The 25,434-nt window shown below is 39.6% G+C and overlaps 1 protein-coding gene and 1 long non-coding RNA gene across 2 annotated transcripts; one reads left to right on the plus strand and one right to left on the minus strand.

Moving 5' to 3' along the window:
* Window positions 1–414: 414 nt before the first annotated feature.
* On the plus strand, window positions 415–19,626 carry LOC310637170 (Krueppel-like factor 15). The gene is made up of 3 exons (XM_083357487.1): window positions 415–482; window positions 10,049–11,065; window positions 19,080–19,626. Exons 2-3 carry the CDS (start codon window positions 10,140–10,142, stop codon window positions 19,258–19,260), a joined length of 1,107 nt encoding a protein of 368 aa, XP_083213613.1. The 5' UTR covers window positions 415–482; window positions 10,049–10,139; the 3' UTR covers window positions 19,261–19,626.
* On the minus strand, window positions 18,755–21,992 carry LOC310637174. Its single transcript, XR_014491882.1, has 2 exons — window positions 19,620–21,992; window positions 18,755–19,311 (listed from the first exon to the last, which is right to left on the minus strand). It is a non-coding gene; the product is annotated as an uncharacterized lncRNA (long non-coding RNA).
* Between the last annotated feature and the right edge of the window lie 3,442 nt (window positions 21,993–25,434).

Genomic DNA, 25,434 nt, shown 5'->3' on the forward strand with positions numbered 1-25,434 from the left:
TTCTTAAAACATATTCACCTGTTTAGCACAATAGATAGAACAATTTCACATAGTAACTTGACAGACTTCCTAATCAAAGCCTGTATCTTTTAATCGTACTAATTTCAAGACGTATAAAACTGAAATATCAGGCCTTTTGACCTTTAAGCCAGCGGCGATTATAGAATGAAAATGGAAACACCAAGCCAATTTGCGCGCGCGGGGAAATTTCCGAGGACGGTTCGGCCGCTTGCTCCTGCCGGGTTCTCGCCCAACCAACGGCACGTGGCTCAGCGGCTAGCAGGGCCAGGCGAGCCCCTGAGACGAGCTGTCCAATGAGGAGACGAGGCTGGAACCGAGCCTTCGAGTGGGCGGGGCCACCGTTTCGGAGGGCACCTACCTTCGGATCATGTGAGCAGAAAGCGAGAGCGCGAGGAGGAGGAGGAGGAGGAGGAGGAAGAGGAGGAGAGGGAAAAGCGGGAGCGCTGTCGCAGTTGGCGATGGTAAGGGTTAACGGGCGTGGGTGTTGGCGTGGAGGCGCGCGAGAGAACGAAGGGGGACTCGGGGGACGCGTGTTGCAAGGTGTGCCCGCGTTTTCCACGGAGAAGGCTGCAGTGTATTATGACTGTAAAAGGGCCGCTTTGGGGAAGCTGGTGATTTGGGAAGGCACGCAAGGAATGCACCAACAGTCGCGTGTGGACGAACCTCTTCCAAGCAATAGTTGTGCTGTTTCTGTGCCCCAGCTAGCTGGGTCGGAGACGGATTCACCCCCAAGAGCCGATCTTTTTTATAATTGCTTGCCGGGAAGCAAAAGTTCCTGCTCTGGGTTTATTTTAACACACACCCCCACCCCTCCCGACTCATTACATTGGAAACTCGAGTGGGAAATAAATCCTGTGGGTTGTTTCCTGCAGATGGCGCGTGAAGTGTCCCACCGCTTCTAGTGGAAAATTTGGGCTTCTTGCCGCCAAATGACGGATAGCGCTTTTCTTTTTTCTTTTTTTTTTCTTCTTCAGTCCCATCTCCGCACCCCGAAAGCGTTAATTCAGAAACGCGGCCGAGTCCCATCACGCTGACAAACGTAATGGGGCTTCAGGAATCCCGCTAAGCAGGCTAAACTTCTAGAGCGGAGATTTTGGCAGGCGCCTGAAGCAACGCGCGCGCCTCTGAACGCGAGTAACCCGAGGCTGCCGTCGGAGTCGATCTCGCCTGGCCTATCGGAAAACGCCGAGCTCCGTTGATTGATGGCAGACCTGCCCCGTGCTTCGGCTTGCAGGGCGGGACTCTTTGCTCCTTGGGATGTGCGCGAGGGGAAGCGACGCTGTAGTTCGGGGGTCTTCAAACTTGGCCCTTTTATGACTTGTGGACTTCAACTCCCAGAATTCCTCAGCCAGCTTTTGCTGGCTGAGGAATTCTGGGAGTTGAAGTCCACAAGTCATAAAAGGGCCAAGTTTGAAGACCCCCTGCTGTAGTTAGTAGAAGGTGGAACCCGATTGGTGAGTCGAGGAGCGCGTGCGGGCCGGGCAGCCTTGTCCTCGTCTTCCCGAGTGGGTGGCTCGTTCTTGCCATCTGAGCTGCTCGCGCCCGCTCACGGAAAAAACCAGGAGCGTGCGGGTTATGCGAGGCTCGGGATTCCCTTTCCCTGCTTCTCAAGCTCTGACAGCTGAAAGCAGAGCCTTAACCCGGTTCCAGTTTTGGCACACCCGTAGTTGACGCTGGGAAACGCCCTCTTTCTCAAAAAGTTACCCCCGCTCTTCGTTTACTCTCCCTCCTTAAATACGCTCCCCTCTGTTTTTCCCCGTTTTGTCGTTGCCTGTGTCCGTACCCTCCTTTGTGGTAGAAAGCACCAATCCCAATCTGGCTAGGTCAGAGGTAGGCAACCTCGGCTCTTTTATGACTCATGGCCTTCAACTCCCAGAATTCCTGAGCCAGCATAGCTGGCTCAGGAATTCTGGGAGTTGAAGTCCATGAGTCATAAAAGAGCCGAGGTTGCCTACCCCTGGGCTAGGTAAAGGTAAAGGTTCCCAAAGCCGAAGAGGCCGGCATGACTAGACGCCAAAGGCACACGGAACGCTGTTACCTTCCCACCGGAGTGGTCCCTATTTTTCTACTTGCATTTTTTACGTGCTTTTGAACTGCTAGGTTGGCAGAAGCTGGGACGAGTAACAGGTTTGACCCGCCAAACTGCCGACCTTCTGATCGACAAGCTCAGCGTCCTAACCCACTGAGCCACCACGTCCCTCTAATCTGGCTAGGAGTGATCCTCAAATATTAGCGTGAGATTGGCCTTTGACACCTTCGCCCCCATTTTAAAATGAACGCAGAAATTCTGTAATTGATCCTACTACTACTACTACTACTAATAAACCATTATTGTCAAAGTACGTGTACATTGAGATTAGCTGAGCCTCCCCCCCCTGCTCTCTCTCCCCCCAACACACAGTGACAACAAACCCTCCATCCTACCACACCATGTGAACCAACTACACCACACACCGGCCTCCCAAGTCAATTCTGCATAAGATTATGTCCCATTTAAAAGCCTAACAGCCCATGGATAAAAGCTATTTTACTGGCTCGAGTCTCCTCCACATCGGTTCTGGTGCAACAATACGAGAGTCGTTTGATGATGCTTTCCTTGGAGAGGCTTTTTCCAATTCCTTATAAGCTTCGACTTTGTAAGATTTTAAGGCGGCCTTCTATCCAAGGACTTACCAGGTCTGATCCTGTTTAATTTGTCAAGATGAAGTCAAACCTAGCTGGGCCTTCAGCCTTAAATCTTCTCTTCACTTTTTTTTTTTTGTCTCTGTTTTATAAGCCTCCAGCAACATTCTCTTCCTTCTGATTGATCCCTGAGATCCATCCAATCTGAATTTGCCTAAACCTACATACAGGTAGTCCTCGACTTAAATCATTCATTTAGTGACCGGTCTGATTTACAGCGCCAATGAAAAAAATGACATAACCATTTTTCACACTTAAAACTGATACAAGATCCCCATGGTCACATGATCAAAAATTGAGGTACTTGGCAACTGGTTCATATTTATGATGGTTGCAGTGTCTCATCACCTTTTGCAACCTTTTGACAAGCAAAGACAATGGGGAAGCCAGATTCACTTAACAACTGTATTACTAATTTAGCTGCAATGGTTCACTTAACAACTATGGAAAGAGGTCATAAAATGGCAAAACTCACTTAGCAACTGTCTTGCTTAGTTACAGAAATTTTAGGCACAATTGTGGTCATAAGTCAAAGACTACTTGTAGTCCCACCTTCTCCTATCCCCCAAATATTGTGCAAACCATTTCTGTCCTTTTTTTTTGCTCAGTCTTTTCTCTTTCCTCTACTTGTGTGACCCTGTGTCCCAGTCTCTTTCTCCCTCCCACCAACATTTCTCTCTAGGAAAAAAAAGGACCGGGCGCAGGGAAGCTGCGATCTGTTCCTGTGAGTTACAGGACATCAGGCAACATCCATATCTTCTCAAAGAGATTGACCTCTTATGGCAGCTCTTACATCTCTCCAGATTCACTGCTCTCACTTCTTTCCACCCATTTTACTTGGCACCTTCATTTTCTTTAATAACACACTGCTGGTCATGCAGCTGTTTTGGTCTTTCAGTCTCTTGCTTGTCTTGTATATTTTAAAACATTTTCTTTCCTCTCTTCAGTACTACCAAATTTCCACTTGTTAATGTGTCCATTATTAATGGAATTAATCAAGATTCAAGGGGAATTGGATGGCTTAGCTACCTTTTGTATATAATATTAAAATCTACATAAATACTAGAATCCAAGGAGTTAATTTCTTTGTTCAACAGGCTCAATTTGCCACTGGCAAAACTGGTTTTCAACAAAATTAACACAGTATCCAAGATAGAGGAATTGTTCTTGTGCCAGATTTTCAGTTAAAGCTTTATAAACCTTTAATTAGGCTGTGAGACATCCCAATATCGGTGTTTTTTATGTTTACAGGTGTTCTGTGCAATAGGTAAGATGTCTCCTGTTTTAAATAGGTCAAAATTTAAGTGCAAAAAATGAAAATATTTTATGAACTTGGTCTCCAAATTCTTTCCACATGTACAAATTTCTTATTTATTTTTTCTTTAATACTTGGCTTGCAGTTACATTTGTAAATTGACAGGGTCACTTTAGATATTTCCCATATGGAATAATAAATTGCTCATAGTGCCAATACCTGCTGTTTGGTTTTAGTAGTGATTTATTGTATTCAATCATCATTTGATGCTGACACACATGTGAACCTATTTCCTGACTATGGTTTTTCTCCCTCTATAAATTAAGAGACAATTCAGTTCAAAGGTGCTTAAAAACATGTTTTCTTCCATTGCATCTAAGGGTAGATGATGCATGACATCAAATGGTAGCCAATTGTTGCCTGTTCTGGTATTTTATTATTGAAAATATTATCCTAGTAATTGAATTATAGTTTAATATGTATGCTTGGACTCTTTATTTCTGAAATTTTAATTACTATTTTATATAATGACCCAGATTTTTGGGGGCAATAAGCTGACTTTGTAATAATGCCGCTTGGGGGGGGGCGAAAGCCCTAATAAGCAGGCATATACATAGAATGAAGGCTATTGCTAAGCACATTTTTTTTTGTGCTTAATTGTAAGCCGCCCTGATTCTTCGGAGAAGGGCGGGATATAAATGAGATTAAAATAAATAAAATAAATAAATAAATAAATAAATAAATAAATAATAGCATTACATTCACATTTTGGTGACTGCCTTTAATGGCCTGGTTCAAAAAAGGAGCTTAGTGAAATAGAAAAGCTGTGGGTAGACATTTGGCAAGCAAAGTGACACTGCTATTAGTCTGTTTCTGTGGTGAAGATAGGAAGCTGAGTCTGTTTCACTTGTCTTGATTTTAGATTTCTGTTAATATACAAATCTTTTAAATATGTAATAAATAATTTTGCCACGTAGGACAGGACAGAATTTGAAGACATTTAAGCAAAATAACATGTCAGCTCAGTTATTTTGTTTTATCCATATATTAGCTATGGCTGTATTCACAAAAAGCTAAGTCAAAATGTGATTCATTCATTCTTTCTTTCTTTCTCTTTCTTTCTCTTTCTTTCTTTCTTTCTTTCTTTCTTTCTTTCTTTCTTTCTTTCTTTCTTTCTCTCTCTCTCTCTCTCTCTCTCTCTTTCTTTCTTTCTTTCTCTCTCTCCCCCCCTCCCTCCCTTCTTCCTATTATTTTTATTTAGTCAATAAACCTTAGTTAAACAAACCACAACAGTGCAATATGAGAATCCAGTTTTTTATCTGCATCCAGTTAGAGCCAGTTCTCACTTGGTTCAGTGTTTACACTGAGGATGATTTGCTGAGGACAAATCACCTTTGTTATTGATAGAGCCTCTTTTGCAGATGTTGAATGCCTCTGTTCAGACAACAAGTCAAGTTGTCCCCACACTGCTTTATTTTTCAGATATAATGTGCCATCAAGTATGAAGGAAGGAAACCCCCCCCCACATACACATACTTCTTTGACTTTAAATTGCAAATGAGATTTTTAAGTGGTTCCTGACAACACATACATAGACACACGTGCCTTTCATGCCTTCTAAAAATAATGTCAGATTTAGCTCTGACAACAATCACAGTGTTTTCAACACCTGCTGAAGCTGCTGTTGTTCGAAGATATGAAACAGTGCTGGACCTTTAAAAAGTCACTTTCTGAAGGAAAAACCTGGGGGTTAGGGGGGGGGGAAGAGACATATACTATAATTAAAAACACTAGCAATGAAAATAAACACTATTATTAACTAAAAACAAAATGGGAAAAATCTGGTAAAATGTGACCAACTGGTTTTGAATTCTGGACCATATTTAATTTCTGTTCTAACCCACAAAATGAAGCCCTTTTAAATATTGGCTTATTTGTTAGACTAACAGCCTGCCCTTAGTTTAGAGTGTAAGGTGCCAAAGGCAGTACTACCTCCTCTCATTTTTCCCAGTACAGCATCCCTGTGAGGTTGGTTGGGCTGAGACAGATTAAATGGACTGAAGTTATCTAGCTACAATGGCTACTACAGGCCTGTTCCAGTTTTCAGAGCCCTAGCCATAATAAAATGGAAGAAATGTAAAGAAAATACTCACTCTCCATACAAAGACTGTTAATTTGAACAGTTTACGCTTTAAAAATTCCAAACTTGTAGAGTATATATTCTTTGAATGTGAATTCCCCCACTTGTCCCTTTAATTAATTTGAAGACATCATATATTTGTTTTTTGGCTTAATATATTATATAGCCCAGGCTGGCTTCGCATTGTGTCTAAACCAACCCAACGGCTGTTTTCACTAAACAAAAGGCAAGTGTTATTTAAAGGTAAAGACTTTTAGCTAAGCTTCACTTCTTGTGACTGTGGTTCCATGGCCATGTTGATTCTCGGCAACAGAACAGAAATAGTCGTATTTGCCTTTCCGGGGATGTTCTTCAGCTAAATCTGGTCTCCATTTTGACTGCAATCAAATGTTCCAGAGGAGAAGGAGAAGGCAGGGTGATCTAACTCCTTGCCATTTCTGGACTTACGTTGCAGGCAGTTGTAGTGGGTATGGGATCAAAAAACATTCCAACTGTTATGAATGGTGTGTTGCAAAATGCATTGAGTAATGCCATGTCTTTGACCTGAATGTTGCCTTGGGCTGGAAGTGAAATGCTTTGAATGCTGTGCTCTCAAAAATGTGTATGTTTATTCAGGAATGTACCTGTAATTAGGTTTTCTTGCAGGAAGATGCACAAGAAGATAAGCCGTGGTTGACTGCCATTAAAGAAAAGTGCTCTGTCAGTAAAGCCCATAGTTGTGGATGTGTTCTGAATTATAGCACTTAGTGGGCTGTACTCAGTGGGGACAGGAACAAATATTCTCTTTGTTTTTTCCTCATTCAGATCTTTTTACACAAATTTGGATTCATGTTTGCTTTTTAAATATTTCCAGTTATGGCTACCATTATATAAAATATAAGGAAACAAGTGGATTGAAAAAGATTTTGAATTGGTTGATAAAACTTATGTGTTTTACAAAATTGTATTTTCATAATTTGTAACTACACAAATGCATGTATGCAATGAAATGAAAGTCATACATGGATAAATCTATGAACTGATATGAACTAATAGTCCAGTGAAGTGTTTCTGATTTTTAACTCCAGATACCACCCCCAAGATAACTCAGTGCTTAAAGATGCTGAGCTTGTCATCTGGAAAGTTGACAGCCTGGGTTTGAGACCCAAGTGCCGTGCAATTGATGAGCTCCTGTTCCTGCCCCAGTTTCTGCCCACCTAGCAGTTTGAAAGCATGCAAATGCAAGTAGATTAATAGGCACCACTTTGATGGGAAGGTAATAGCGTTCCATGCACCTTTAGCGTACAGCCATGCTGGCCACATGACCGTGGAAAAGTGTTTTCAGACAATGCTGGCTCCCTTGTCTACAGGTTGAGCTCAAATGAGCAGCAGAGTCAGACACGACTGGACAGGGAAACCTTTTTACCACCCCACCACCAGTAGAAAAAACAAAAAAGCTCTCTGCTGTAAGAGTATCCTTATTTTTAAGTCAAAATAGTATGAGAACCACCTGTGCTGTTGCCAAGAAAATTGCATGGACATATTCATGAAGTCCTTGAGTAGAATTCAGCTTGAAGGAGATTCACTTTGTCACAGGGACCTTCAATAGGATCGTAAGATTTGATGAATTACACAATGTAGCAACAATTCCTTTGGATGTAGGGGAGGGGAGCTTTTTCGTTGATTAACAAAGTACATCAAAGCTAAGGTACTAGTTTCATTTTACCAGCTATCTCTGCAAAACAGAATTTACAACGGGCTAATTGCATTCCAGTGCCCACTTCATCTTCCCCCTTGGCTACTGATGACACTGTCACTTGATGTTTTAAATTTTCTCTCTTCTTTGCAAGAAGACTCCCCCTACTTTTATTACTGAATAGGATAACAAGATTTTTCTTAATTTCATGCTGTATATGTTTGCAAGCAATAAAATTGCTCTAACATATACGCCCCAAAGGTACTTCTATTGATGTTCTACTTTAAAAATAGGGAAAGAGCTAAATACATACTGGCTGGCCTTCTTTCTTTCCTGGATTGGCCCAAGCTTCCTCCCTCAACTTTGGTTGGTAGAATGCCTTATCTTCCTCCATCTTCACTCCCTGAGATCAATTAGATAGGGTCTCCCAACAGCAGCCCCCTCTTTGGTGAGCTTTTTTCCAGATCTCTGTCAGTGACTCTTAAGCGACTTCTTCCAGATTTGCCCTTAAGCTTTCTACAGTATAACATTGCCCAGTTTAGTTTTGGTCCATCAGGCCTCCTTGCTCTATTTTGAAACCAACACCAAAGTGTTACAGTGTTATTGTGTAGTGAGTTCTGGAATGCATGGAGGACACCAGGCAGAAGAATACATCATAGCAGCTCTTTATTTGGTGGTGGAAACTGTACTGAATAAAGGGGGTTACCTGTACCCCTTATATACCTTGCCAGGTACACTCTCGGCCAATCCGTTCATCTAAATCTCCCGCCGAAAGCTAACCAGCCAATCCGGTTACGGTACAGCGCCACCTGGTGGTCTTTACTGAGCTGCTGCTTAGACCCCATAGATAACAAGTGTAACATGGTATACAGTCATCTTGACAGCTATTATATTACTTCCAGTTCCTCCCCTTGGCCCTTCAGAATCCTCTCTACTCTTTTTACGGCCATCTCAGCAGTTCCTCCTCCTATGGCAGGGGTAGGCAACCTTGGCTCTTTTATGACTCATGGACTTCAAATCCCAGAATTCTTGAGTCAGCTGACTCAGGAATTCTAGGAGTTGAAGTCCATGAGTCATAAAAGAGCCAAGGTTGCCTACCCCTGTCCTATGGGGATACTTTCCTAAGGGAAGCTAATCCACAGTATGCTACTATCAGCTTTGACTTATTTGCTCACAAAGCAAAGTGTTTGGATGTCTGCACAGATAAATGAAGAGCCAGAAGGAAGTCATGGCTGAATGTATCTTTTATTCTTACTGACTGTCTGAAATTCTGACCAAATTCTACATTTTACCAAATTCAGTGTTGGATTTCACATTTGTGGAAAATGTCTATATGAGAAGGGATTGATACAGAGGTATGAACACTGGTTGCTCTGACTTTGCTAATGGTTGAAACAAGGTTCTCATTAGTTTCCCATCAGCCTACAAAACTGAGAAATACCAATTTAGATTTGTTGTGCCCCATACTTTATACAATGTGCTTGCCAGAAACTCTGTGTTCTTTCTCTGAGCTATTTTCTGTTCTACTGAACTGAGAGCACAGGCATGTCTATAAGATTAACTCTGGTTACAGAATCATTTGTCCCATTCTAGCATAAGGACAGCTGTGTCTGCAGGTGCAACAGGACAGATATATGATGATACAGATTTTATTTGTACTGCAATGCTTATTTGTCCAATTGAGTTGTTTCACTGAATCTTTTGATACAGAGCATAACATGTAGAGTGTTGTATATGTCTATAATACAATAAGTATGTGTGGATTTTCCTTTATCTTTTTTTTGCAGAAATGTCTTTTTATTTTAAAATTGTTTTTGTGCATATATATTTTAATGCAACAACATATCAAAATCTAAACCCTAAAATTGTACACTGGAATTGAAAATCAAAATGTTAAGATATGTTTGCCACCTTGAGTTATTATATTTTTATTCCACCTTTCTTTATACATAATAGTAATAACACTAAGAAGAATGTGCAATAAAATTCAGAGCAAAAAGAAAATGCCAATGTATCACTGACCAAATAATTTAAAAAATAAGCATAAATTTTGTGTCAAATCAATGGCTTTATTAACATAATATCAGATATCAGTTTGTTGCTAACTAGAAAGTCATTGGATATTTTGATACTAATGCAGTATGCTTCAGGGATATTTTTTTTTTTAATTGGAATGTGTGTTCCTATAAAATTAATTTCAAAAAATCTATATTTTTGATTTTGTTTCAGCTAGATGTGGATACCTTTAGACAAGCTTGTGGTTGTTTTCTTGCAGGTGGATCTATAGATTTTCCAAGGCCTCCATTTCCATCTGATTTGATTACACACCATGCAAGTCATCTTTTTATGATGGAATAGACCAACCCATGGTCTCAGTAAGTCATAGCAAACTGCTATCTGTTTCTGGTCCATTGCTTGCTCCAGCTTTTGATCAGCAAGATATCATATTAGATGTTCCCAAGCCTGACATGCCACCATTAAATTTACTGCAGGACTGCAGCAATGAACAAGTATCTGTTCCAGCTGTTACCTCAAATGTTTCTACATCAGATATGGGTGTCTCGTTGTCAATGGTAAAGAAGGAAGTGGAGAAACCACAGAATACCATATATGAGGCTTATCTCAAACTGCCAGATTTTTGTTCTGAAGTCCCTAGAGATTTCATCCCTACACTGGAAGAAATTGAGGAGTTCCTCAATGAGAAGAAAGCACTTGTCAAGGATGAGCTGAATGACAAACAACCAGGGGGACAACTTGAGATAAAATCTGAAATCAACTTAAGTAGTGCAGGAGATCAGTCTGCTACTGGGACTGATGTAGATGAAGGTGTTTCTAGTTCTGTTCAGGCTGGAGTAGTATCTGGAGATGTAAACATGCCTGGAACTGTGGGGACAATCCCTGTTCTCCTTCAGATCCAGCCTGTCCAAGCAGAAGATAGCTCTTCCATCCAGAATTCTGTGGGTGATATTCAGGTGGCCCACTTGATCATCAGAATGCAAGGCCAAAACTTGACTGTTTATCCTCAGGTCATTCCAAGTCCTGTGAAAGGCACAGACCAGAAGTATGTACGAATAGCTCCTTTGCCTGTGGCACTGAGGCCAGAAGTTCTTGGAAGTCCAAAGAGTATAGATACCAAGGTCCCCAAAGTTTCCCCTTCTGTTATTCGAGTCCACAAGTGTACACATCCTGGCTGCACCAAGATGTATACTAAGAGTTCCCATCTTAAGGCACACTTCCGACGTCATACTGGAGAAAAGCCTTATACTTGTACTTGGCCTGACTGTGGTTGGAGGTAAGTGGGTGACAGTGAAAAACGTTTTCTTAGCTAAGCTCTCCAGCTATATCTTTCACTGCTTTTGTAACTGTAGGCTTACTGTTCAAGCCAATTTTTACCATTGTTCACTGTTCAATTATGCATTTCAAATAAGTGTAATGGTCTTAGAATTCTGTCATTTCTATGACTGTTTCTCTAAACCCACATTGTAATTCCACATATATTTTTACAAAAGACATTCCGAATAGGTTCAGTGAACCTTGTAAGACTGTTTAGGATTGTAGTCTAAATAAAGATCATACTTTGCTTGAAAAATAATTTGAAATGTATTTACCTGATCTGAAAAACATACACATAATCTCAACACAATTGACAAAAACAACTATATAAGCATTTATTAATACTTGGATAATTGGTCAACAGTATCTTATTATATAATTATATGAAGCAATTTTTAAATAGTGAATATTTAAACAATAGTATGTGACTATGCTAATGTATATTTAATACAGAGTTGAAAAAGATACAGAAAATGGCAACTGAAATATTCAAATTGCCCAAAAGGGAAGATTACAACAACGTGGACTGTTTAGTTACAAAAAAAAGCACACATTTGTCTTTTTCTTTTGGGATATATCTTCCAAAACTCATTGGTAAAAATGAGGATAGATAAAGGAAAGTACTTCTTCACACAGCACCATAAATAAACTATGAAATTAAAAGAGCCTTGGTGGAGCAGTGGGCTAATGCCTCCTTAAGTAACACCAGCTGCCTGCAATTAGTGCAGGTTCGCATCCCACCAGGCTCAAGGTTGACTCAGCCTTCCATCCTTCCGAGGTAGGTAAAATGAGGACCCAGATTGTTGGGGGCAATTAAGCTGACTTTGTAATAATGCCGCTTGGGGTGTGTGTGAAAGCCCTAATAAGCAGGCATATACATAGAATGAAGGCTACTGCTAAGTTTGTAAGCCGCCCTGAGTCTTCGGAGAAGGGCGGGATATAAATGGAATTAAAATAAAATAAAATAAAAATAAAATAAATAAATTACCACAGGATTCCCTGCAGTCCCTCAACTTCCACAGGTTTAAAAGGGAATTAAATTTTGGGAGGGTAAAACTATCAAAGGCTGCCAGTCCAGGATTAAAGCAATCTGCAGTCACTTGCTGACAAACATGAACAGTGTAACTTGCTGTTAGGCTTCCCATGTGCAATCTCCTAGGAACAGAATGTTGAACTAGAAGGTTAAATAGGCATGCCATTTCTTATGTCCTTTCTTAATGAGAGATTGATCCACATACAATAGTTTCTCTGTCTTTTTCTGTTCCCTACTCACAAGGTTTCGATTCGTTTTACAGCTGCCAGCTTACAATAATTTAGCTTGGTGTAAAATAACTTCTTTCCTTCTTAGCAGGACTGTGAAAAGCTTCAGCTGCTGAATTTTTGCTTGGTGTTCTACAGTTTTGGGAAAGCCTTAAGGTTAACCTCCTATCCCTTGGGATTCTGTTTAATGTACATTTTCAAAGGCAGCATGAATTAGTTCCCCATAGTATTCCCCTTTCCTCCAGAATCCTTCCTAGTCTGCAGGCCATTGGCCTTCATGACCTTGTCTTCATGTTAGCTTATTCACTTCTCTTCTCCCCCCCACCCCCACCCCCTCCGCTTCTTGTAAACTGGCTGGATGAAGAGTTCTGGAACTCTTGAAAGCTCTCTACAGTTTTGCAAATATTTTGTTCTGATAAAGAATTATCCAGTCATGGACTGTGTTAAGACTGTCATTTATTTATGCAATTATGCCGATCTTTTCAGTTCTAGCTATATCTTGCAGGAGTAAAGTTGCAAAGTTTTGGAAAATTACATTTATGTGCATATATCTATCTCTTCTTCAAGAGAATACTTTGCACAATTTTAAGCTTCCAATTGTCTGTCGTTGCATCAGTGGAGACTTTCCAAATGTGGAGAAAGGCTGTTGTTAACAGATATGTAATTGTATTTACAGGGAGCTTTTCAGTAATTGACAGAGCTGTGCTGTTTATCCCAATGACAGTTCTGTGATAAGAACAGGGTTACTATATTTGGGGTGCAAGATGCCAGATAACTTCTGAAGGGGAACAGAGAGTTTGATTTCTGAATCTTTTTACTGCCATCAAGTGGTCATCCAAATTTTTACATTTCAGAATAAGGGAAACAATATGGAACAATATGAAATAAATAATATAATTTATTTGCAGAGATGATAAACACTCTGTCTCTGTTATCTCTCTCTCTCTCTCTCTCTCTCTCACACACACACACACACACAGAGAGAGAGAGAGAGAGAGAGAGAGAGAGAGAGAGAGAGAGAGAGAGAGAGAGAGAGTATACAGTATGGATTCTTCCTCTGAAAACAAATTAGGCAAAAACATCTCTCAGACAGCCTTGAATCTCTAACTACCTAGACCAGAGTGAAGAATTTATGGTATGATTTGAATTATGATTGCAGGCAACCCTGCTTGGCAAGGCCAAGGATAACAGCAAGATCTGGGGGACCACAGGTTCTGTTCTTCTGGTGTAAGGTAGTGTGGTTATATCTTTGCAAGTTTGAGAGAAAGGAGACCCTTGTGAGAGAAAGGCAAACTGAATGCACTGACTATAGTCCACTGCTAGAATGCATATGTAGGATTCAGAGGTTCTGTCCTTGGCATGTCCTGTTAAACTAGAAATTAAGTTTACAAATGTTTTGATTAGTTTTTTTAATTAATCATAACATGTTCAGTAAAAATCAAATTATTTTGGCTTCTGCAGTGTTTATAGTCAGATTCTGGAAGCTAGTGATTGAATGTTATAGGAGAGATTCTACAGATCAAAGTAGACAGTCCTGGGCTAGTTGGAGAAATAATTTTGCCTAATACAAGGGTTCTTGATAAAACATAAAGCTGAAGATCTGAAGCCACCACGTTTGGGAAATACCATTCAAAAAGATCAGCAAGACCAGCCTGGGATTTGAGGTAAGAGAGAGAATCCCATTCACTCAATGGAGAAAAGGTGATTGAAATAAGTTTCAGTGTTATAGAAATAAGACTGAATCTTGTTTCAGCACTAGTAATTAAACATCATACCTCAAGAAGAGTTTTCAAGCTTAGGATATTCAGGGCAAACTGTGGAACATGTTCAGTTCTGTCATCTGTCTGTGTTCTGTGTTCTATTATCTACTACAGATACTGCCACCTCTGCCTACAGTATGGATGATTCTAAGAAATGGAAAGGGAAAAGCAATAAAAACGTCTTCAATGTTTTTTGTAGATAACAGATCATATTGCAACATAAAAATATTTCAACAAATCACAAGAAAAAGATACACCAAAATAAATTAACACAATGATTCACAAGAGAATCTTTCCTATATATATATATATAGGCTGACTGATGAGAACAAATAAGTTTGAAATGATCATATCGGTCTCCCTTTATTCTTTGTTAGCAAGCCAAAAAAATTACATATATATATATATATATATATATATATATATATATATATATATATATATATGTATGTATGTATGTATGTGTATATGTATATATATATATATAAAATAAATATATGTGGGGGGTATGAATGCTAGAGCACAGTAATCCCAAGTTCTGTCCTTGATATCTCCAGTTAAGTCATGGAAAGACTCCGACAAGAATCCTACAAAATGGCTGCAGTAGTAAGAATTCTTTATATTAAGAATACCATTGTAGTATAAAGGTGAGGAAGTTAGTAGTATTCTTTTTTATTTGAAAGTTCAGGGGCAGTTCTAGTGTGATAAATCCTTATATACTAGTATAGATAGCTGTGATTCACATGATATTGCCAAGAATCCTAAAGAACTGGGCTGCACCTGTTCCACTCTATACATTAAGAACTTAAATTCTTTCATACAGCAGATTGTCCATTCAGAACTAGCTAATTCATTTGTAAAGCTATTAAGAGGATAGGAATTTTTAAAACTAAACTGGCTAAACTGGTGGCATCCCAAATGGTGAAATTACTGTTGACTAAAGGAACAAATTCTATCCAAATGTGGTGAAAGAAATTAATGGTCTTGTGAGCAGCTACCTTTAGAGAAACTTGTGAATTATTTCAGTTGTGAGATATCCACAAGTGATCCACCTGAAGATTAGTCTTATCAATTCTTATTTTGTGGACAAACTTGGAAAATGAAGGCTTCTTCAGTAGGAAATGTACCTTTCCCCAATCCATAATGTCTCCACAACTGCAAGTTTTAAGTACATGCCACAACAAATAGGGAACTCCTCCCTGCCACTTTGGCACACACTCATTTGCCATTCTCTACAGTTCTTAGTCTACAAACTATTAAGAATCATGCTAAAAGATTCTTGGCTGATCTGTTTGCTTCCATTCTTTCAACTACATAACTTTGGATGCATTCCCATTTTATTGCAATAATGTACTTATTTTTCTCCCCTCAGAACTCTGGCAAATGTATTAAGAAATGAATCTTTGCTAACTCCTCTGATATGTTGACAATGAGTTGCTTTTAAATGAAAATGCAAGTGGGAGGAATTATGACTAGAACATATTTCAGATTCTACATTATCTTATGTAAGCCTTCTTAAATGCTTCTATCATGTTTTGGTAACCAGGAATGCACTCCCTTAGTTTGAAACTATGCCTCTTCAGGGAGGTGGGTACTCTAGAGATTTTGGTTACCTTCTGGCCAGTTGATTCTGGATTAGGAGAATCAAAGTCTGATCAATTTAGGCAAAAAATAAGTTGAGAAAAAATGGTAGTTTTTAAAAGAAATATTATTATCATCTATCAGTGGACATAAGCCAAAAGATGGTGTTACCTTTCTCCCTATTTCTGACTTGCCAGGATGCCCAGATTGGTCACTGTGGGAAATTTGGATTTTAGATTTATCTTTGATCCAGAGCTGTCTTGTGTTTCTTCTAGTAAGAGTCACTAAAACTAATAAACTACTAGAGGATGACAAAATCTATTATATCACAGTGAATTTCTCGGTTTTATCCTGCTGGCTCTATACTACAATGGCAGAGTGGGACTTTGACAGAGCTTGAAAAGAACAAGCCACCCAGTCTGAGTTGCCATTTTTATTTCTGTGAGACCTTCAGAATGACTAAGGAGATTGAGTAAGTGAACCAAGAATACCCACCCATACATATATAAACCATACATTTAACTAGGACAAATTGATGCAAACATTAGTTATCTAATAATTGTGTTCATAAGTTTGTTTCTTATTTATGCTGGCTCTGTTTTAAAATGCCTATTGCAGAAGGATAAAAAGAATTGATCTTAGACTGATTCTAATCCAAGTGTTCTGTTCCAGCCTACAACCGGCCCTGTTGGAATGTCAGGGACAACCCCTTTTTTATATTCAATAGGCTGGAATTAAGCCAACCAAATTTATTTGCAAAAACTAAACGAAACAGTTCAAAACAGAGTTAAACAAATACAGACCGAGACTATATCAGGAGCTCTTCAAACGGTTGCCTTCAGCAACCAGCACCTCCCACACATTCCCCTTTTAAACAGCAGTCTCAAGTCGTGGCTTCTCTTTGCCTTCTCCCAAGGTGCCTCATTGCTTTTCTTTGTTCACTTCTGCTTGTCTGCCTCCTGCTTCGAGGGTCCCTGAACAAAGCCAGCTGTGGATCGTCTTCTTCCAATCTTTCAGGCTCACACAGCTGGGTCTGAGGAGGAACGAGACGGGAGGGGCCTGGCTGAGAGCTCTGCGGTGCATCAGAACTTTCCTCTGCAACCAAAGGCTCTCCAAACCCCTCCTCCTCCTCCTCTTCAGAATTGTCCGACTCAGCTGCCGAAAACAAAAGGCTGATGCTGAGTCACAACACCAAGGGCCTGATGCAGCATTAAACATATCCTACAACTTGGTTTTTACAGTTTGTTCAATAAACCACAATTGGGAGCATTCACATAACATGGTAGTGAACCAGGTCAGGAAAATAATGAGTGGTATAAAACTATTTTAAAGAAATTATGTTTATCCAGCATAAGATCTTTGGTCTTTGTAGTGTGCAGTACTGAGGTGTAAAAAGAACTTGCTTTTTCTCCTTTTAACTTGAGCTATCAGATAGTATTTGAACAGTTTTACTTGTATATATGGTTAAAGCTTGAACTATATTTCGTTGTTCTTCTTTTGATGATTGATGCTACTTTGTAGCGATAACCTATTGTATGGCCAACTGTAACTTTTCTTATTGTGAACTGCCTTGGGAAGGCCATAGTTATGCAAGAGTTAGTAATAAAATAAGTGAATGAATAAAACTGAAGCAAATAACTTGCACGCTTCAATATATACATACATACTGGAGGACTGTAGCTAATCAAGACTCTCTTTAAATATTCAGTGAAATAAAGACTTTTGGCATTATGATATCCATGTTCATTATAGGTATGTATGCCTGCTCCTAATTTATTTAAACTTATGTATTGCTATTTATTTTATTTATGACTTGTTATATACTGTTGCTCATTTATGCAAATACCGGCCTTCAGAGCATTGTTTACTTTTACGTATAAACAAACAATCTGTTTAAAAGATCCAAAATATCACTGGAGCTATTGGCTAGGAAAAGCTGGCCTAAACATTGGAGTTGACTTCATTAGAAATGACATCATTGTTCAGAAGTGGTGTCATTATGATGAAGTTTATTTATTTATTTATTTATTTATTTTATTAGATTTATATACCGCCCTTCTCCCAAAGGACTCGGGGCGGTGTACAGGGCAATTAAAACATGGCATACAAAGTTAAAAATAAGTTAAATTAAATTTAGCCCCAAACCAAGTAAATCAAATTCTAAAATTTAAAATCCCAATCCCTCAGTCCAGGCCGGCAAGCTCGAATAACCAGGTTTTCAGGTCAAGTTGATGGCCTTAATCATGAGGACTGGGTAGCCATCTGAATGTGCCCTTAGTAAAGAGCTATTGCTCATAGCCTGGAATAGGTTTCCACCAGGCTGTAGTTCCTGAGTGAATGGATAAAATAAGTTGACGTTATTCCATTGAATTGGGAATCCTATTATGTCAAGAGCCACATTCCTGGGAAGGTCATTTGCTGAAGGTTCTGTGTGAGTCATCATGGATAGAGTGAAGTCAGTGAATCTACAGCCAGAATCTATAGCAGCAGGGTTACCTCTTACCCCTTCAGAAAGTTTACTTTTGCCTCCTTGTCTTTGTCTCTCTTTTTTTGAGACAGTCTTTTCCCCTCACCACCACCCTAAAAATTTTTTGTCATGCAGGCAGCCAAAGAGAGAGACAGATTGCTCAAATCAGAAAACTGAACAGATTGCTTGGAGAGACTTTTGAAATTAGGTTGATGGCTGCATGTTACCCAATACTTGCCTTACATCTTTACATTTGAACAATGATTCCTTTTCAGTTACGAGGAAAATCAGTCTGCTAGGGAGTAGTTTGTGTTCTGAGATCAGTTTGAGATCATGTCTAGCCTGTTTCTGAATTGTTACATAAGAATGGACAAGCAGTGTTTCCTTCTGTATCTGTCTTTACATTCCAAATAGAGAAGTGGTATTGCACAAAGGTACAATGGTTTTATTAAGATTTGTTAAGGCCTTTGACTTTGTATATTGCAAGATTTCGTAGGAAGATTGGATGTGCAAATCTGCGTATGAAAATAAAACCAAAGAAACTGTAAGAGCAAAAGAGAAGACCAGACATGCACAAAGATAAAGTAAAATAAGCCTTTATTGTTGTGAACTGGAGAAGTGTCATGTCTTCTCTCTTATTGAGTCATATACAACATGTTACATACATAATGTATATGTGTAAATTTACATGAGCCAAAGTTTGGTTTACAAGGGAAACTTCAAAAGTGGAAAAATGTTGGTTCTTGAGATTCAAATAAAGATGACATCCATTTGATTATCTTTTCTATATCCCAGAAAGCTTTCCTGTATTCTGTGGTTTGGAGTTGATGGCACAGGGGGAAAAGCAACAGTCTCTTTGGTTTTAACAAATGTGCAATAAAAATATTTCCTCTTCTGTCTGGCAGGTTTTCCCGTTCAGATGAGCTCTCTCGCCACAAGCGCTCCCATTCTGGACTCAAGCCTTACCAGTGTCAAATATGTGAGAAGAAATTTGCCCGCAGTGACCACTTATCTAAACACATGAAGATCCACAAAGGGTCATTCAGTTCAGGAAGTCAGTCAGCAGGTTGTTTTCGTAATAGTTAACTAACTCTGTTTCCTTGCCAAGAGAAGATTTCCAATCAACTCAAAGGACAGCTGAATAGAAAATAAAAATTTTCTTTAGGAGAGAAGTGATTAGAAAATGACTTAAGTCTGGGGGAAAACAACCTCTGTTTGAATGTGCCTTACAATTAGGGTTTGCCTCCAAATCAAGATGTTTGGTACTTGTTAATAATTGTACATTATATCTGGGAGGGAAATGTGACCATTCAGGATGTGGAGAAGAACAGCATGAGATCCTGTTTCATTCTGAATTTTGTAAATACTGTACTGTAAATATCATTCAGGAATTCTGTATCTTCTATTAAGCTGCACACAAGGGACTGTATTCAAATGCAAGTTACCTTTTTCATCATCTCTCAGCCTACCCCTATTTGATCAGCCTGGCACTTATTCTAAAACCAAAAGAGTGGGAGAAAATTATTTCAGGTCGAAATGCAAGCAAGTGAATATAAACTATAATAAATTCAGCAAACAAATTATTACATGAACTCCAAATTCCTCTTTTAAAACATAGACTTCCTAAATTTATATTGTGCTGCATCAAAGTGAGTTTCATTGCTTTCTCTGTAATATGCTTTCTTTTTTTGGGGGGTGGGGGAAAATGAATTGTATTTTAGATTACTGTGAATGATTATATTGTCTCTTAAGAGCCACATTTAAAATGCATCTTCAATGGAACGCAGATTGCCAGAGCCCAGAATGGTACCCAAGGTGAATTTGTACACTTGTCAAAAAGTGCTGCATTATTAGAGGCGTGTCTGCTGCCTTTCTAATGAGGCGAGCCAGAATGAGTCTTCAGTACATTTTAATTAAAACAATAAAGGGCCTGATACATTACAATTGATAAAATACTAATCAATGTATTATGACATCTGCTATATACTACTGTATAGAAAATCCATGCATTGGTTTTGCTATCTCAGTACAGCTCATGGCAATGCCTTTGGCTGATCTCAAACAACCGAAGAATGTCAGATCTGGTTGATACATGAATGGGACCAGGAAACTCCAAGGCTATAGACAGACTATGAGGTTAAAAAACATCTGAAAGAATAGCAGTATGCAATAACATGCTACGTCTATGATATTTTTTTAAAAAAACTACATGAACGTGTAGCTGTCAAAAATCCAGCCCAACTGAGGGAGTTTTCATCTTTAATATGGCTACTTTACTAAGTATTTACTTTACTAAGTATTTAGTAAAGTGAACTGCTGGTGTAAAATTTAGAACAAATGGTCTTCTACAGTTGCATGTGAGCACAGAAAACGCCTTGTACTTAAGAGGCTATGTGCATCCTCAAGCCAGCCAGCCAGCTTCTTATGCATCTCCAGCCTGTCTCAAAATACAACAGTTCCTGCTAGAAGAGGAGAGCATCTGTATATCCTGTGTAAGACTAGCAGCCATGCTTACTTGGAAAACTGTTTCTTAGATATGTTATGGCTTGCCTTAGATGTTATAGCCTCCTTCCCCTATGGGCACTATTTTCATTTTTTAGCATGTGCCAACCTGAATTATTCATATCGGCACTGTCTCCTTTCTTTGCTCCAGTGCTTTCCACAAGAATTCTGTACCCTATGTCGACCACTCTCAGTCTTCAGCTAGGATTTTGAATCACATTGTAGCGGGGCTGGCTGAAAGTCTTCGCAGGAGCTTGACGTATATTATACATATACAAACGTATAAAGGTATACTACAGTGATTTCTTCTCCCACAGAACAACATTCTGTTGGCATAAATAACCAAAAGATTTCAAAAGCACCTCATCCCCTGCAGAAAATTGTACCATGGCACAACAAATTGTACTGAAAAATCCTCAAAGCAAGTTGTATTTGCCAATAGAGGAATCCAGAATTCAAGCCCAGCTATGCAGATATGTTTGTTTATTAAGCATATTTGTATACTGTTCCAATTGAAATGCTCTGAGGGATACATAGATTAAATAATACCATTTAAAACAACCATAGCACAATTTTAAAATCTGAACATATAAATAACAGTAAAAGAGAAACAGAAGAGAGTAATCAGAGAAATATTTTTTTGCAGATTTCATAAGAGATCAAACTTGAATCAAACTCCTTCCTAACTTGTGCCTTGCTTCTTCCTTACTTCTAAAAGGAAAATGTCAAGTTATCTCTTTCCCATTATTTCCATTATTTCATGAATAGGAGAAGTAATTGGTGAAATGATTTCCAAGGATCTGTTGATGTAGCAACTATGTACCCTAAAAGAAAAATAAAGCTGAAATCTATTATAACAGATTGTAGATATTGAGCTTCACATAATAGAATATACCGTAATTAACATAGATAAGCATTCAACATTGGAACTAATTGTTCTAAGAAATAGTAGGATTTCCACTGTAGGAGATATTCAGGAGAAAGCTGGAGAGCTGTCTTCTGGGGATGCTTAATTTGGATTCCTATCCTGAGCAGGGTGTTGACCCAATAGCCTCTTTCAACTTTCTCATTCAATGAGATTTGAACTAATACTACCATTATACAGCAAGTGCATATTCTTACATATGTACATATTCTTACATATGGGAGTTATTTGGATTCAGATATCTTAATTTTTTCCCATAACTTCTACCATTCTTTAAAAATGTTGTTAAAAGTTGGAAGCAATGTAAACTCATATATATCCTACAGTTGTGATGATTTGTGTAATATTATTATTATTATTAAAGGGACGCGGTGGCTCAGTGGGTTAGGACGCTGAGCTTGTCGATCGGAAGGTCGGCAGTTTGGCGGGTCGAATCCCGAGTGCCGCGTAGCAGAGTGAGCGCCTGTTACTCGTCCCAGCTTCTGCCCACCTAGCAGTTCGAAAGCACGTAAAAATGCAAGTAGAAAAATAGGGACCGCTACGGTGGGAAGGTAACAGCGTTCCGTGCGCCTTTGGCGTCTAGTCATGCCGGCCACATGACCACGGAGACGTCCTCGGACAAGCGCTGGCTCTTCGGCTATGAAACGGAGATGAGCACCGGCCCCTAGAGTTGGAAACGACTAGCACGCATGTGCGGGGGAACCTTTACCTTTACCTTTACTATTATTATTATTATTAATTTAATTTCTATACCACCCTTCTCCCGAAGGACTCAGGACGGTGTACAGGGCAATAAAATGCAATAAAAATACAATATACAAAAGTTAAAAAGTTAAATATCCAGTTACAGTTTTATGGGGCACTTTTTTCTTGCACAGTAGGGCTGCCAATTCTTTATATTTGTTATAAAGAGTTATGTTGACCTCCAAGAGGCAGTAGATGATACTGTACATGATCTTTACTGGGTACCATTGGATGTATATATTAGATGTTTGTTCAAATCTTCTCCAAGAACTAAATTCATTGACCATTGCATTTTAAATGAATAAATATAGTACATTAAACCAGAGGTTCCCAACCTTTTGGCACCAGGGACTGGTTCCATGGAGAAAGGTTTTTCCACGGACCGGAGAGTGCGCGGTTTTGTGTGCTGCCTGCATCCCACGGATGGGGCTTTGCTTGTTTGTGCGGACTGGTTGCTGGCATGCTGTGGCTCGGGACCAGTCCATGGACCGGGAGTTGGGGACCCCTGCATTAAATTTTAGGAGCTATTCGGTTGCCACTGCTGTTATCAGACAGAATATATAGAATCGATCAGAATGGTATGTACAGTCTGTTTCCCTTCAAGCTTTGAGACAGTGTGAGATAAAAGTTTTACATGATTTTCACCTTCCCCCTCATCCTAGTGGTGGAGGATTTGCTTATTTTTAGACAACGTATATAGTATGTGATGTTTTCAGTTAAACTGATTTTCAGGAGGCAACATAGACTATTGTAGTTTCATCCTTATTACGAATTATCAGATGTACATAGCCAGATTCTTATTCTATAGGATTCAAACCTTTACTGTAGGGGTCCCCAATCCCTGGCCCACAATTGGGCCATAGCCTATTTGGAATTGGGCCATGCAAGTGACTGGCTGGAGCTCATGCACGTGCATACAGCGCAACTTGTTGAAGCTGCAGGCCGGTAGGCACTTGCATGCATGCACTCTGCCCACCACTTGTGCAAGTCAAGCTGTGCCCGTGCACACCAGCACACCACTTGTGCAAGGACTGTGTGCACGCTCATGCATGCTGGCCCACTGCTCATGCCACCCAGTTTCCTTCTCCCTTCCCCCACAGCCAGGCTGCCAAGATGCAAAGGTTGGGGACCGCTGCTTTACTGGAATCAAATGTTGTATAAATCAGTATGGGTTTTAGCAGAATAGGCATGGTTGATTAGTGAATGTGGAATCGGGAGATAGTTTGGAAAAACAGTTTGCTTTGTAATAAATGTCATTGGATGACTGTGCTCTTGATTCACTCTTTCAGTTCAGATTTGCCTGACAGGGCTAATGTGAAAAGCAAAAAAATTGGCAAATCAATATTTTTTTATCCTGTTGGGAATTCATTGAGAGAAGACTAGGATGCAAATCTTATAGCAAATAACTGCAGCTCATGCAGTGCTTGTTTGATATATGGATCCTTGGTTTTTCAGGTTTTTCCCTGCGTAGAACTAAAGGTGTAGGTGCAACGTTTCGACGGAATCCCATCCGTCATCATCAGGCTGGTGGCATTAGCTTCCTTCTTCTGGGAGAAGCATGTGGCTGTTTGTTCTTCTTTTTTAAACTGCCAGAGGGGGTGTGTTCTGTGGAGGTGTGCTCTGATTGGGTGGGGGACCAAGTGTGTTCTGATTGGGTGGGAGTGTATTTTGAATGGTGGATGTGTTCTGATTGGGTGGGGGGGGTGTTCTGAGTGGATGGGCTGGTCTCAGCTGCCAGCTCCAGACCTGAGCTGGTGAGTTGTGCTGCTTTTGTTCGGCTTCGTGTTTGTGGTGGTGCCATGTTTTTATAGTGGGTGTCAGTTTGCTTATTGTGTGGTTTGGAGGGGTTTAAAGTGGCTGATGTTGCAGCTGTAGTTAGGTTTCTGTTTTGTGGTTGTGCAGCACAACCACAAAACAGAAACCTAACTACAGCTGCAACATCAGCCACTTTAAACCCACACTTGGTCCCACACTTGGTCCCCCACCCAATCAGAGCACACCTCCACAGAACACACCCCCTCTGGCAGTTTAAAAAAGAGGAACAAACAGCCACATGCTTCTCCCAGAAGAAGGAAGCTAAAGCCACCAGCCTGATGATGACGGATGGGATTCCGTCGAAACGTTGCGCCTACACCTTTAGTTCTACGCGGGGAAAAACCCGAAAAACCAAGGATCCACATACAGGCACCCGCGAAAACCTCAGAAAACACACACACACACACACACACACACACACATATATATCAAGGATCCAAACACAATCACAACTTCCAGATCATGCTCACTTATGGTTTTATGATATTTATTACTGCATGTTCTTGACTGAACCTGGCAAAAGTGTAAATCATTTTACTTTTTACAAGTAAAACTTGTAAAATACAGCTTTATCTTAATTGCAGGCAATAGTTACTAAAGAAATACAAAATCAGAAATAAAAAACAGTTCAAAAACATGAATCTTGTCTTGGTTGCATAAATACTGATCTAGTCCCTGAAGAGTCTCAAAACAAGTGACTTTTTAGCTGCGTTATCATAACTTAGGCCACACAAAGACATAGCAGCATGCTATGCTTGATTAGCATAGCCCCACTTGAGTATTTTATAGTTCAGAGAAAATTCAGACCATATGGTTACCTTATGGTTTTCTACAAATCCAGAAAATAGATGACATTCGTAATTAAATTAATCATGCCGTATGAACACAATACTAAGCCTTTCTGAAACTTTTTGAAACTTCTGAATCTTTCTGGAATTTCTATAATTGAACATACATAAAATTAATGTTGCAGAATCTATCTTCCCTTCTGAAGAAATGGAAAGGGTCAGTAAAAAGACAGAAACCTGGATAGCAGACTGGATGACTTTGGACCGGTCACTGTCAGCCCAACCCACCTCAGGGTTGTTTTTTGGGGGAAAAGGAGGAGGAGGAGTATTATGAATGTTTGCCACCTTGAATTACTTATAAAGTAATAAAGGTGGAGTAACAAAAACTAAATAATCCAAATAAGTAAATGTAAAACCCATAAATAGTGAGCTCTGCTAGACCGACATGGTAAAAATATTTAAGTTTGCAATGTTTTCAGTACTATT

Source organism: Vipera ursinii, assembly GCF_947247035.1.
Source record: "Vipera ursinii genome assembly, chromosome: 3".
Classification (NCBI taxonomy): Eukaryota; Metazoa; Chordata; class Lepidosauria; order Squamata; family Viperidae; genus Vipera; species Vipera ursinii.